At 41.6% G+C, this 15,355-nt stretch overlaps 1 protein-coding gene across 1 annotated transcript; it reads right to left on the reverse strand.

The window, feature by feature from the left end:
- Positions 1-644: 644 nt before the first annotated feature.
- On the reverse strand, positions 645-14,889 carry LOC311240217 (uncharacterized protein). Its single transcript, XM_084328764.1, has 12 exons — positions 14,755-14,889; positions 10,358-10,378; positions 7,029-7,188; positions 6,640-6,908; positions 5,058-5,203; positions 4,430-4,975; positions 4,150-4,214; positions 3,751-3,938; positions 3,212-3,543; positions 2,375-2,436; positions 1,501-1,649; positions 645-1,367 (listed from the first exon to the last, which is right to left on the reverse strand). Exons 1-12 carry the CDS (start codon positions 14,810-14,812, stop codon positions 1,285-1,287), a joined length of 2,079 nt encoding a protein of 692 aa, XP_084184890.1. The 5' UTR covers positions 14,813-14,889; the 3' UTR covers positions 645-1,284.
- Positions 14,890-15,355: the final 466 nt, after the last annotated feature.

Raw genomic sequence — 15,355 nt, forward strand, 5'->3', positions numbered from 1 at the left:
ATAACAAGCACCCCCCCCCCAACTAGAAAAACCTATTATTTACGTGGGCTTTTTTTTTAATACACACTATAGAGATTTACTATAGAAACACTAGTGATTTATAGTATTCCTGCCCCCCGTACATTCTATACATTTACCACAACAATCATTTTGTATTTCTACAGTGGAATATTAAAGAAATCTATGATGAATCACTATTATTCCTGTGGCTTTAGAAATGCCATGTACCGTATATGCTTATTTCTATAGTGATATTACAGTGATATACCAGTAAATACAGCGACTGGCTGAAAAGGTTAATTTGTCCCACATAAACGCGAGGTTGCCAGAATGCCACTACTGAAGTTATTCCATCCTAAGGTTTTTCTCTCCAGATTACTGCATCTGATAAATCAGAATTCTTTGTCCATAATCATTAATCATTTCACAAATGAATGCATTGCACACACACACACACACACACACACACACACACACACACACACACACACACACACACACACACACACACACACACACACACACACACACACACACACACACACACACACACACACACACACACACACACACACACACACACACACACACACACACACACACAGAAAGAGAAACACTCCAGAGATTGTACCACTCCCATCATAGACGGATGCATTTTGTATTCTGATCATTGTGAATATCTGTTACTTATTGCATTCAATTGTACAAAATGACACTCAAGCTCACAGAATACACTCATGCATGATAGTCATCATAATACACTCTGGTACATTATAAATATGATTGTCTGGATGGTTATACCGGGCATCATTTAGGCTGTAATACATTCTATGATTATCATGGTCTTTAACACACAGCTTTGATCATATTGCATCTATCAAAAACAGGGAATTATTGAGTTCACATCTATCACACCTTTCATTTCATGTGTAGGTTTCTTTGTGTGTGTGAATGTTTTCTCCATAGGCTCAAATCATTCAAAAATGTTTTTTTCAAAGGACTACTATTTCTAGTAATGATATAAGACATTAATAATAACCGTTTCAGTGAACCAAGTGCGTATTGACATAATTCGCTCCTTCCACTGTGTAACGCCCACTCTTCAATCTAGCAACAGTGAGACATCTTGCCCCGTGGAGCCAGCAACGACAGCAAACCAGGCGGCTGTCCTCTCAATGTACCCAAGCCGTTGTCTGGTGCGTTTTTGACCATTACATTATGTCACTATCTTATCCGCGACAGACATCTGACATTGGAGATCCTTGCAAATCTTCCCCGGGATCTCTAATGGCGTGATAGTAGCCATGACAGAGCTGCCAAGGACACCGTAAAGAGACTGATGTTGTGTCTTACTCCACCTGAAATCTCTGTAAACAGACAGAGAAAAGGACATACGTCATGCCATGTATCATGGAAAATGTATCCTGATTTTGGACAAATTTATCAAAATAAATAAATAGGTAAAATTTTAATCCAGGTATCTATGTGTTTATTGCTTACGTGTGCCATCCACGGTGACAGAGTTAGTGTCGATCTTGAATTGTTTGATGTTTTCTGCTGCTTGAATTAAGATGTCTCCAATCTGAGTGTCATCAGGAACAGATGTAGATTGAAATCCTAGGTTAATTGTGTTGACAATTGATCCAGATCTGAAGGGGGAGGGGGGGGGGGGTGACAGATAAATATATTAATTGTCATATTACAGCTGTGCCAACATGTTGATGTCACAAATGTGCGGTAGACTGTTTGTTCCTTCTTCATTTACTTGTCCATCCATCAAGGTGGCCACTACAATCCATCCAGGACCAGGTAAATACTAATCATTTGATTGACATGATGACGTGATGCACATTATCCTGCTATGTATCTTTGTGCTGCATATTCTTTTGGTGCATGTATCCAATTATCTTTGCACTACAAATTTGGACTTGCATTTGTAAACGCAGTAGCACACATTTGAACATGCCCATAACACTCTAGACCCCTGACAGCCTTAGATGTTTAAAGGAACACGCCAATATTATGGGAGATGCACTTACTGTTCTCCAAAGTCAGACAAGAAGATAGTGATCAATTTCCTCTCTGTGCGTTGAGTGGAAAGCTATCTGGCTGCAAGCTAGCCTAGCTTAGCACAAATGAATGGAAGTGGATAAGCTTCCATTCATTTGTGCTAAGCTAAGCTAGCTTTCTACTGAACGCACAAAGAGGAAATTAGTATCTATCTTATTGTCTGACTCTAGAGAAGACGGTAAACCCATTTCCCATAATGTTGGCGTGCTCCTTTAACAGGCTCATACTGGATTGAAACCCAGAATCATATTTTTTGGCCTTTTATTGAAAGTCTACCTGTTGTACATAAACATCAGCAAATTACCTGAATGCTACCACCTTCAAGCTGGTGAAAGAGGAGAATGCTTCAGTGTAGTAAGGCTCAAGCTAGAGGAATGAAAACAAGGTTGTGTGAATTCATACTGGTTACATTCTTGATTGTTTTTAGTGTTTACAGCCTTCATACATCTGGCAGAATTACTATAATTGACATAATTTAAAGTTTTGATCCAAAATGAGAAAAATTAGACACCACATTTGGAAATGGTTTTCTGGGCCGAAAGTAAAACATGTAATAGCTGCATCATAAAAATGACTATTTTGCAAATGCCTTAATAAGTGACTATTCTGTGGAAATGCCTTCATGTGAGTGACTATTCTGTGGAAATGGAATTCTCGAGATGTACAAAGAAATTAAAGAAACGACAACATAGAACTACATAAAAGGTGAAAACAAAGTTATTTGCGGCAAGTCTCAAGTAAAATTTCAAATCATGTCTCAAGTCAAATCTCGAGTCAAGTCTCAAGTCAAGTCACGAGTCAGGTTTCAAGTCAAGTCTTATGGGGGGGTAGTTTCCATAGCTGTTTATACTGTAGGACGTGTAGGTGGACAGATAACCTATACACAGAACAGTCATTCTTGTACATTCTCCCATTGGGCTAACTTCTAGTCAATTCATTAATTAATAGTGAGATTTTTCTGGGGACCACATGGAACCCCCTCAAGGACCCCTGGGACCACATGGAAATTCCTCAAGGACCCCTGGGAGGTGAGAACCACTGCTTCAAGTATTTCTTGTAGATCTCAAAATATTGCAAATAAGATTTGAGCACCTGTAGCTATAAAGTATTACCTCAATTTCTATTGTTTAGTGAGACTTACCACTGTTTCTATCAGTGCAGCGCGACTTTTAAAAGATGCAGATGATGAATTCAACAAGTCAGTTGTAAATGTTTCTCCAGGTGATCTAAAAATCACTGTCCTGATGGTCGTCGTAGTTGCAATGATTGCTGTGGTGGGGGCAACCGTGGTGGGGGCAACCATGGTGGGGGCAACCGTGGTAGGGGCAGCTGTGGTGGGGGCAACCGTGGTAGGGGCAGCTGTGGTGGGGGCAACCGTGGTAGGGGCAGCTGTGGTGGGGGCAACCGTGGTAGGGGCAGCTGTGGTGGGGGAAACCGTGGTGGGGGCAGCAGTTGTAGCATTGATTGTGTTTTCTGTGAAAATATCAATTCAGAATATGAGCTTTGAATTAAGATGGCTTTGGGTTGTGCTATTTCAGAGCTGATTTTGCCCAGGCAAGAAAGGGCCTGGTAACATCTGTTGGCACATGTCTGGTTATTCATGCAGAGAGAGATGGTGAGTAGTTACCAATGATTTGATATGATTTGAAGAAAGAGAGAGAGACTAACATGTTTACTTACGAATGACGAGTGAGGCTACAACGGAGCTGGGGTCAATGGTGATGTTGAAGGTAGCGTTGGGGTTGTTCATAGCTTCTACAAGGGTGTTGCTAACTTCCTCAGCTTTGGGGATTTGATCACTGGTGGCATTCTCACGAAAAAGAAGCTCCACGTCTGCTTGAGTGTTATCAGTACGAGTGGCTGCGGGTCTGCATGAGATCACAAAAGCCAGGCTCAGATGTTGGAAATTATGGAATAATTTATTCAAATAAGGGCATAACATCATCCTCTATAGCTTATATAATATCAGCCACAGGTTCCAAAAGACACTACTATTACTATATTACTATTTTTATATAGGTGGTAATAATAATAAACAATGGATCTATAGGATCAATACAATAGAACTGTGAAATGTACCTTAATGCAATAACTTTGGTGGTGTTGAAAAGCATACCATATTTTTCAATGTAGATTGAATTATACTGTGTGAAAAGAAGACATTTTTAGATACATTATACTTCTATACAAAATTACAAATTAATTTGAACACCACATTTCAAGAGAAATTTGAGAAAGAAAATGTTTTTGATACAGCAGTTTGCTTTTCAGATGCAGCGACCTGCATGTATTTATCATTCACATAGAATATCAGCAAAGGCAAAGAGAAAATGTTCTCAAGATACAATTCAAAACTTACCACTGAGATAATAGTACTTGCAAATGCATTAAATTCTTGACTAGCTGGGTTGCTATAAGCTGGTATAAACACTTGTTCTATGATCGCTGTGACCAACACAGATGGAACAGGAGCAGGGGCTGCAGTTGTTGTAGTTGTGGTGGTTGTAGTTGGTGTAGTAGCCGTGGTGGTGGTGGTAGTGGTGGGAGTTGGTGTAGTAGCCGTGGTGGTGGTTGTAGTTGGTGTAGTAGCCGTGGTGGTGGTTGTAGTTGGTGTAGTAGCCGTGGTGGTGGTTGTAGTTGGTGTAGTAGCCGTGGTGGTGGTGGTAGGAGGTAGTGGCAGTCCAGTACATGAGACACTGAGGTCTCCATCAGTCCCAGCGGAGTTGAATGTAATAAAGCCTGGCTGGTCACTGGTGATCTGACTCTCGATCCATGACTGATACCGGGACACTCTGGTATAGACTCCAGGGAAGTCAGGTCGGGCGCAACCTAGACCAAAACTCACCACTCCAGATAGGATCCAGCGAGTGCCCTGCTTGCTCACCAATGGGCCACCTGAGTCACCCTGTGGAAAGAGGAATTCACTGTCAGCAGAGGTAGATCTTTGCAGGGAATAAAACCTAAGGACTGTGTGTTAAAATGATCACCTGACAGGAGTCCTTCCCTCCAGCAGCCAAACCAGCACAGATCATGTTATCTGTGATTGAGCCCACTCCATAGTTGCAGTTACACTGTCTGTTCCCTATAATCGGCACCTCAACCTCCTGAAGAATTTGTGGGAACGGGAGCGATACTGCGAAGACACAAAGTCAGTTTGAGAAACATCATACATACATGGTGATATGTTTTAGAATATAATTTTAATCACAGACTGTCTGCTTATTAAAGATGCCCACCTCAGAGATTGACATCATTAGCCACCCCACAATGCAAAGCATCCAAACATATCACATCCAAGTAAAAAAAAAAATGCATACAGCATATTTTTCCATACTGAAAGTATATTTTTAGTATATTAAGTATGTTAAAAGTATATTTCTACCTTTTCTGAGAATATACTTGCAATGTAATTTTGGATCTATATATTTTCATTAATTCACTAATTCAACGCACATATTTAGTATGATAGTCATTAATATGCTGTAAGTGTAGTCTAAGTGCACTTAAAAGACACTGAGCTGTTTACCAAATGTTTAGTAAACGTATTAAAAGTCAAAAAGTGTACTATTTTGGTATGCAAAAGTAACAACAAATTCATCAAAAGTATGATTTCAATATATGTATGCACATAATAATCTATAAGATTTTCATGTTAACAAAAGTCTATGTTACCACTCTCTATTGCCAATTGACTTAACACAATGGTGCATCTGCCTATACCCAGTTCATGAATAATATTACACTTGCTGTTCTAAACACTGGTGTCTGGTAGGACATTCTCAGGAAAATCACCTGGCAAACAGGGAGTGTGGTGTTTTATGTCATCGGCAGCAACAGCAGTTTGTTTTGAATTAATAAAAGACTAACTCAGTAGGTAACATGAATTCATTTTCAAGAAGGAAAGCAAGTCAGTACAGTACAAAAATGCAACAGCAATAGAGCTCCGCAGTCATCTCCACCCGTTCCCCTGGCTGTTCCCGGAAAACAACTGGAAGATACAAATTTGAGGATATCTTGAATTGTATGGACTAACCCTTAGCATATCCACAATACAAAAGCCATGATATATACACACTACTGCGTTTAACTCAAGTTAAAAACTCATAATTAAGAGAACTACCGCCTGGTGCATCAGATCTTGCAGACAATCACTTTTTAAGTACAACTTTGAACACACTAAGTACAATTTAAGTGGTTTAAATTTAACACAATTTTATGTTACTTTTACTTTTTGAATATATCAAATGTATACAAAGTATACGTTCAGAAAATATCTAAGTATACTTTTACTTGGGCTGCTCAAAGATTTTAGAGTTAATTCAGAAACGTCAGGTAGGTTTCTATTACACTGTGAGAGAAGGTTGTCAAAGTAGCAGGATGCCGTCTTCATACACTTTCTCCATTTGAATGAAGACCAGACTAATTATATGAATATGTGCAAAGTTAATTGGTTCAACTGTAATATGTGTTTGTCCCATTCATGCTTTTTCTTATGTTAGTCTATTCTATCAGCCACTTTGTTAGGTAAATGACCATGGTCCCATGACCCGTGATCAAGTCATTACCCACCTCCACTTCTAATACTGCCCCAGCCAGTGACCCAGCTATCAGTGCCAGCATGGAAGGAGCTGGCTGGAGCTGCCAGGCAGACTGGGAGAATGTAGTTAGTAAACGTCACTGGTGAGGAGAGCTTCAGAAGACATATGTCATTGTCACTTGTAGAGCTGTCGTAGTTTGGATGTCGAATGATCTCTGTAACCCTCCGAGACACCTCATTGGGGTTGGATCCCTCTTGGCTCTGACGACCCAAATAAATGATCAAATTTGCTGTACTGGTGCTGAAGGGAAAACATAATTGATCAAATAAATTCATGAAAGACAATACTTGTGTTTGTGTATCAATTATAGTTGATAATAAACAGAGGAGTAGAAGACATTATGTTGATATACTTCCTCACCGTGGGAAGCAGTGAGCAGCAGTCAGCACCCATTGGTTGTTGATGAGAGATCCTCCACAGAACTGGGAACCCCTGTTAAGGCTGGCCTGCCAGGGCCAACTCCCTAAGGGAGCATCCTCTCCTCCCACTATCCTGGTGTTCAAAGCAGGCTGACCACACACTGGTACATAGAGAAAAACAACATAGAGGTTGACTTGGGTTTGTGGACAATACATTTGAATTAAATCTTAATTATTGGCTAATGAAAGATGATTAATTCTCTATGTTGGATAGGACAGCCTTCACATGCCCCAATGTGATTTGATCACTGAGCAAAGATTATGACAAAATGGAGAGAGATTGATCAAGGATTATGGCAAAATAGAGAGTGTGGATTTTAGGAGGTTTGGGGCAAGGAACTACAGCCCCCTCAGCATCTATGGGGCACCAGTCGAGAGAGTGAACAATTTCAGGTACCTCAGAGTTCACATATCCGAGGACATGACATGGACCACACACATAGACAGTGCAGTGAAGAAGGCACGGCAGCGCCTCTACTTCCTTAAAAAAGAAAGTTCAAAGTGAGTCAGAAGATCTTAAATAACTTCAACTCAAGCACAATAGAGAGCATCTTGACTGGTAACATCACATCCTGGTTTGGGAATAGCACCGCACACGACCGCAGCAGACTGCAGAGAGCGGCTCGATCAGCCGAACGCAAAATTGGAGATGGGCTTCCCACTCTCTAGGACATTTACACCAGGCGTTGCAGGGCCAAGGCTAAGAGAATAGTCAAAGACTCTAGCCACCCAAACAACTGCCTCTTTGCACTGATGCTTATCTCTTACAGAATGACCTCCTAGACCCTAATCAGTCAGGCTTCAGGACTGGTCACTCCACAGAGACAGCCCTCATTGCGGTCACAGAGGCACTTCACTTAGCAAAAGCGAAAGGCCTCTCCTCTGTCCTGATTCTCCTAGATCTATCTGCAGCCTTCGACACAGTCAACCACCAGATCCTCCTCGCGGCCCTCGCAGGAATGGGAGTGGCTGGCTCTGCGCTGACATGGTTGTCATCATACCTCAATGACCGCTCCTACCAAGTGTCATGGAGAGGGACCCTGTCGGCCACCCGCCCCCTGCGGACGGGTGTCCCCCAGGGCTCGGTTTTAGGACCCCTTCTCTTCTCCCTCTACACTAAATCACTGGGTAACATTATCACGTCTCATGGCTTCTCCTACCACTGTTATGCCGACGATACTCAACTCTTCCTCTCCTTCCCTCCCTCAGATATCCACGTCTCTGAGCGGATCTCGGCCTGTCTGTCCGACATCTCCGCCTGGATGACGACCAACCACCTCAAACTGAACCTAAGCAAAACAGAATTGCTCCACCTGCCGGCCAAATCTTCCCCCCTGACCGACCTTTCCATCACAGTCGAGAATGCAGCTGTGACCGCGTCCGCGACCGCCAAGAACCTTGGTGTTGTCCTCGACGACCAGTTGAACTTCTCTGCTCACATCGCAGCGACAACCAGAACCTGCCGATTCCTCCTGAGCAATGTCAGAAGGATCCGCCCCTTCCTGACAAAAGAAGCCACCCAACTCCTTGTCCAATCAACAGTCATCTCCCGCCTCGACTACTGCAACGCACTGCTCGCTGGCCTCCCGGCCACTGCCACTAAGCCTCTTCAACTCATTCAGAACGCAGCCGCCCGCCTGATCTCAAACCTACCGAAGTCGGCCCATGTCACCCCACTTCTTAGGGACCTGCACTGGCTCCCCATTGCTGCACGAATCCGCTTCAAGGCCCTCGACCTAGCATACCGTGCGGCAAAGGGAACTGCTCCCGCCTACCTCCGGTCAATGGTCTCTAACTACACACCCTCAAGACCCCTACGCTCTGCATCTTCTGGCCGCCTCAGACCTACTCCTATCCAAGCTCCCGGAGGGTCATCAAAGAGAAGTCGCCTATTCTCAGTCCTTGACCCACAATGGTGGAATGAACTACCCACCCCAGTTAGGACAGCCGAAACACGTCCAATCTTTCGCCGTCGACTAAAGACGCACTTCTTCAACCATTATCTGAATTAAAAAAAAAAAAAAAAAAAAAAATCTAACCCTAACTAACCATACTGTCATGCACTTGTCCTAATAAACTAACCTACACTGTAGCACTCAACACTTTGATGAACATTGTTACTCAGCTGATAGAGTTGTGCCCTTCCTGATGGCTTGTCGTACAGAACTTGTAAGTCGCTTTGGATAAAAGCGTCAGCTAAATGACTAAATGTAAATGTAAATGTGATGCGGTCAGGCAAGTGCTACCGGAGTCTCATGGCCAGTACAGAGAGACTCAAAAGGAGTTTGTATCCCCAGGCCATCAGGATGCTCAATGACTCTATGCAACACTAACCCATCCATCTACATTCATTGCACACACATCCATTCCACATGCACACACTCACTTTAAACACTCATCTTTAACATTCACTTTAGACACTTTAAACACTTTTTAACACTACACCATATTTTATCGATTTATTACTAAAAGATTTGCACTACCTCATTTTTGCATTTTGTACTTTAGTTTGTATATTGTATATTTTGTATAGTGTTTGGTCTTTATTTCTTTAACTTTTTACAGTATACTGTATGAAGCACAATATCAGCGGGCTCATACAGAACTAAACATTTCACTGTGATCACTTCATTATTGAGGATCAATAGGAAGAAAGGTTTATATGATCAGAGGTGGAAAGAGGGATTCTTTTCAAATCAATAATCATATTGTATTGGATGGTGTTTTTAATGTATGCCCTCAAATGCAACATGGATCAGTTGTAAATATTCAGAACAGAGAAGAACAGAGGGAAAGAAGTTGCATACATAGCTGTTAATCAAATACCATATTTAATTAACATTAAGATAATCTTCAACACTATAGCATTAGCAGCTATACTATTTGTACAGCAGCAAGCATTATTTGCAACATTTGGTAGCTGACATTAGCGAGATCTTTTTGTCGCTAATGTTAGCACTATTGCTAACTACCTAATGTTAGCACTAATGATAACTAATAGCAAAAGAGGATATGTTAGAAGCGTTGTATTGTGGGGTAGATATGAGGACTGAATGACATCAAACATGAGGGCACTCCCCCACTCTGGGTACAATACCCAATATCTATTAATGAAAATCTTGTGTCCAACCACAATCAAGAAAAATATGATGAAATTGTCATATTGTAAAAATCCTCACACACACACAGATATGCTGACATGGAAAACAATGAGGAAATTAATTCATAAATATTCAGCAATGTCAGTGGGAGGGAGCGATTGTGACTCACCATCTTCTTGTGTGTGAGACTCTGAAAAAAACAGAAGAAAACAAGTCTTAGTGGGTGACAGAAAATGTGTGGCCACCTGCATGTTGCTTCCACTGACCCGTGGGGAATGTAAATGGTCAATGGTAAATGGCTGCTTTTTTATATAGCGCTTTTATACAAAAAGCGTTTTACAATTTGTTACTCACATTTTACCCATTCACTCACACATTCACACACCGACGGCGGAGGCAACCATGCAAGGTGCCAACCTGCTCATCGGGAGCAATTAGGGGTTAAGTGTCTTGCTCAAGGACACTTCGACACACTGCCTGGGAGGAGCGGGAATCTAACCGGGAACCTCCGGATTGCCAGACGACTGCTCTACCTCCCGAGCCACTGTCGCCCCGATCACTACCTATCAACACTTTTTGTTCTCTATGTCTCTAGTGGTATATAATATATTGTCACAATTACAGTATGAGAAGATAATAAATGAGAAGAAAAGATATAATCACAATTACATAAAGATGAATACGATTGTAATGAATTAAAATAAACTATCATCATAATTATGAGAAGATTAATTTGACTAATGAATTAAAAGAAAATATATCATTGCAATTATGAGAAGATTAACATGACTGTAATGAATTCAACTAGAATACTGTATAGCATAGCAATTATGAGAAGATTCATATGATTATAATGAATTAGAAGAAAATACAGTATATCATCGCAATTATGAGAAGGTTAATACGACTGTAATGAATTAAAAGAAGATATATAATCGCAATTATGAGAAGAATACTTCTCTAAACAGTTAAAAGAAAATATATGATTATGAGTTACAATACATTTGCTTTAATTAATATATAATACACATAAAGGCCCTCTTTTTCCTGTTCAGTATAGGTTTTTTATGTCCTGGTTGATCCAGGGTTTGTTGTTGGGGAAGCAGCGTACCTTTTTTATGGGTACAATGCTTCCCTCGCAGAACCTAATGTAATCTGTGATGCAGTGGGAGAGTCCATGGATATCATCTCCATTTATGCTCTCAAACAGGTCCCAGGTCAGGTGTGCTGACGCACTAACCCCAGCTCCTCTTCAACTTCAGCAGACCACTGTGGAATAGACCTGGTAATAGTTGGTTGGTATGTTGAGTTGGATGAAGTTGTGATCTGACCCCCCAAGTGGGTGTGGGGGAGTTGAACTGTATCCATCTTGTGTTGTTGTCTCTGGTTTTGCATTTCACATACTGGGTGAATTTGGTCAATGCTTTGGCCCATTTGACGTGGTTGAAGTCGCCATTGATGAGGATGAATGCGTCTGAGTGTTTTGTCTGTAGTCCCACAACCGTGGAGTGGATGCTGCCACTTGCCTGCTCTGCTCGGTGGGATGCAAACAGTGACCGCGATGATGTTAGGTAGGTAATATGGTATCATACTTTTAGAGCCAATGGTTCAATGTCCAGGGAACAGAGGCGTTCTTTAACCGTGATGTGACCAGAACCACACCAACTGGAATTAACAAAGACAGCAATCCCTCAGCCTTTCCTTTTGCCACTTTGCTTATTCCTGCACCACAGTGAAGCCATCCTGTTCGATGGTGCTGTCCGGGATGGTGTCGTTCAGTCAAGACTCTGTTAAGCACAACAGGCTAGCTTCCCTGTACACCCGTTGGTTGTCCACAAAGACTGAGAGCTCGTCTGTCTTATTGGCCAGTTAGTGCACGTTTCCCAAGACAACAGAGGCAGGTACAGCTTAATCCTTTTTTTCTTTTTACCTGCCTCTCCTTCATGGTCCTGCCTTCTCTTGTCCCCCGTCTGTGAGTCTTAATCTCAGCAGGGAGGTTCGTCGGGTGCGTCTGTGTGCATTTCCTTGTGCTCAAGTATCTTGTGTTTTATTATAAATGAATTCAAGGAAATGTATTGTCTGTGTCCCTCTTGTGACATCAGAAACAGCTATATTTCTGAACAGTTTGTTTAGGGTTGTTAAGGAGTACATTATGTCATTTTTGTCTAGCATCTAAATAACATTTCAGACACATAATGTTTCAGTAAAATCCATACATAGGCAAACTAGGCATGTCCCCTTTAAATTAACTTCAGCTGAAATGGAATCTACAGACTAAAATCCACAATCAGCTCCTTGGTTTTACCAATGTTCAGGAGTAGGCTGTTATCCCGGCACCAGCGTGCATCTCTTGTGGCCTTTTCAGGATGTGTGTGAGTCACAAGTGCTTTCTTGCACTGATCAAAGATTATGTTGTTTGTGGTTTTCATTGAGATCGATGTGCCTTACTGTAACATACAAATGTTGTTTCCAATAGAAAACGCTAGCGTTCACGTTAAGTAGTCCACAATTCAAAGCACTTCACCAGGGCCCTCATTCATCAATGTGTGCGTAGAACATGACCTATTTCCACACGTAAGCACGGAATGTAGAACTAGTGTACGCACAGGGAAGTCGGGATTCATCACACGGTGCGTACGCAGGCTCTATGCTCCTCCGTGTTGATGAATACCACTTTGTTCTACCGTCAATGCTCGTGCATGATTATCCATATATGGTCATGAAAATGAGGAAACACCCCCCATGGGATGTGAAATAATGGACTGACCCGAGCGGAACTCCGAGAAACTCCACGAAGATTGTTCACTGCTGTCGAACCAAGAAGACACTATCGCGTATTATGGGATAAATAAAAGGCGGACTTGTAAACGGTGATGTCAGATATCAACGGCTCCCTAAGACCATTGCTGCAATTCTGCCTGGACAGCTCAAAATACTAATAAAGACCGTTCGTTGACCACTGTTTGGCATTGGTTGTGTGTCATTATAACCGTGCTGTAATATGAATGCCTTTATTAGTTGTGTTCGATTGGCTATATGATTTTTAGAGGCATCTATTTTGTTGTCGGCTAATAAAGACCGCGCTGGAATATGACTGCCTTTTCCCGTGTTGTTTGATTAATACCCAGGGATTAAAGTTCTCCTCAATTTTATTCCAAATCGCGATGGATCTCCCGTCAATTTTCTACCTGCTGCATATGATTTCTAGAGGCATACTACAATCTATTTTGATGTCAGTATTGGGTAGCCTATATAAACAATAATAGAGAGCATATACAAGAACAATGAATCTCACTGCATGTATGATGTAGCCTGCCTTTCAATACATGAACTTGAATTCCATCATGTTTGTGTGCGGGACTCACAAGGCTGTTGTCACAATGGGTGGTACCGGTACAGTAATAATTACAGTCCACACAATATCACGATCCATGCCATAGCCTATGTTCTATTAGGACATGATCTGTGACGACAAATGTTCTAGAATGTTTGAAGATATCATACTCTGACAGCATGCCTATGATCAACAAAAACGCGAACTTGAATCCCATCATATACATAGTCTGTCCACTATCTGGTGTCATTGCAATGCGTTTTCTATTCTTTCTTATACAGTAAAAAGGGGGAAGAACACTATATTCATATGACTTGTATTCTGCTTACAGCTTCGAAATTCCACTTGTTTCGTTTAACGTAAAGCCTTTTAAATATAATCAAAACGTTCCCGTGTTTCTGCGGTCTGCGCAAAATAATAACGAGTTGAGCTTTATGATTTATGATGAATTGAAAATGGGGGACCCTGATGTAAACAAGACGAAAGTTGGTCTGCATCCCCAATTAACAATTGTATGTACTGAGCTGTACTGTACTGTACCCATTCTGCAATCTGTTAATAAACTTTTCAATCAATCAATCAATCAAGCTACGCGGAGCGCAGTCAGTCAGTAGCCTACACCCCGTATATTCCGATAACGCTATATAAACCATGCTGCATTCATTGAGAGAAAGATCTATTATTCCAAATGCTATTTATAGGGTTTTGACCATAATTACACTACTGTTGCTATTTTACAATGAACTACGTACAGAACATCCAGTGTTATTATGCACAGAAGCTCATTTCCTTGTTGTAATAATATATTCTACCACTGGGCGCCAGGTACGCCTGGTCTGACCTGTGCGTAGATGTAAGCACGGAGTCAAGTTCAAATCGAAATTGATGAATTCCACTCTTTGCTTAGAAATGATCGTACGCACAGGGTAAGCACAGATCTGTGCGTAGAACACGTTGATGAATGAGGGCCCAGGTGTGTAAGCATTTCCCTGCATGGGTGGCCCCAGTGGGAATAAAACCCCTGACCCTGTCAGCATTAGTGGCTCTGTCATGCTCTACCGACTGAGCTACACCATCCTCTAAGATAAGGATTAACACCCCTACCTAATGATTGTGTTCCAAATGGTTTATACGGTCAACAAATCCAATTTAGTAAGCGCAGCTGTCATACTGCAGGTCAGGCACATGTTGCTATTTTATCTAGTAGGTGAGGCAATGGAAGAGCTACTTACCCTTTACCAGTAGAGTTAGCAGAGTTGCTACGTAGAGTAGTTTGTTGACAGCCATCATCTCTAGCTCATGTCTGTCAGTGAAATTGTTCTTGTTTAAATAACCTCTTCTACTCCTCCCTCATCTATCTATCTTTGGAACACGAACACACCTCTCTCTCTCTCTCTCTCTCTCTCACACACACACACACACACACACACACACACACACACACACACACACACACACACACACACACACACACACACACACACACACACACACACACACACACACACACACACACACACACACACACACACACACACACACACACACACACACACACACACACACACACACACACTTACTTGTCACCTGCAGTAGACACACCAACTCAAGCATTCCTCAACCTTTGGAGGAAGTGTCACATAGTTTGATTGATACCTCATCGTTTGTTCAGATGAGGAAGTAGTGTAGTCAATGCAGAGCTATTAGCTTACAATTTACCCTCTTAAGCCCTAGCCCTATTTTCAGAAAATCCGCCTAGAAATACATACCTAAGTAAATGGCAGATTATTCATACAATGACCATGGTAAAACTGAAATCACCACTAAACTACC

The sequence above is a fragment of the Notolepis coatsorum genome, assembly GCF_963971535.1.
Source record: "Notolepis coatsorum genome assembly, chromosome: 14".
Lineage (NCBI taxonomy): Eukaryota > Metazoa > Chordata > Actinopteri > Aulopiformes > Paralepididae > Notolepis > Notolepis coatsorum.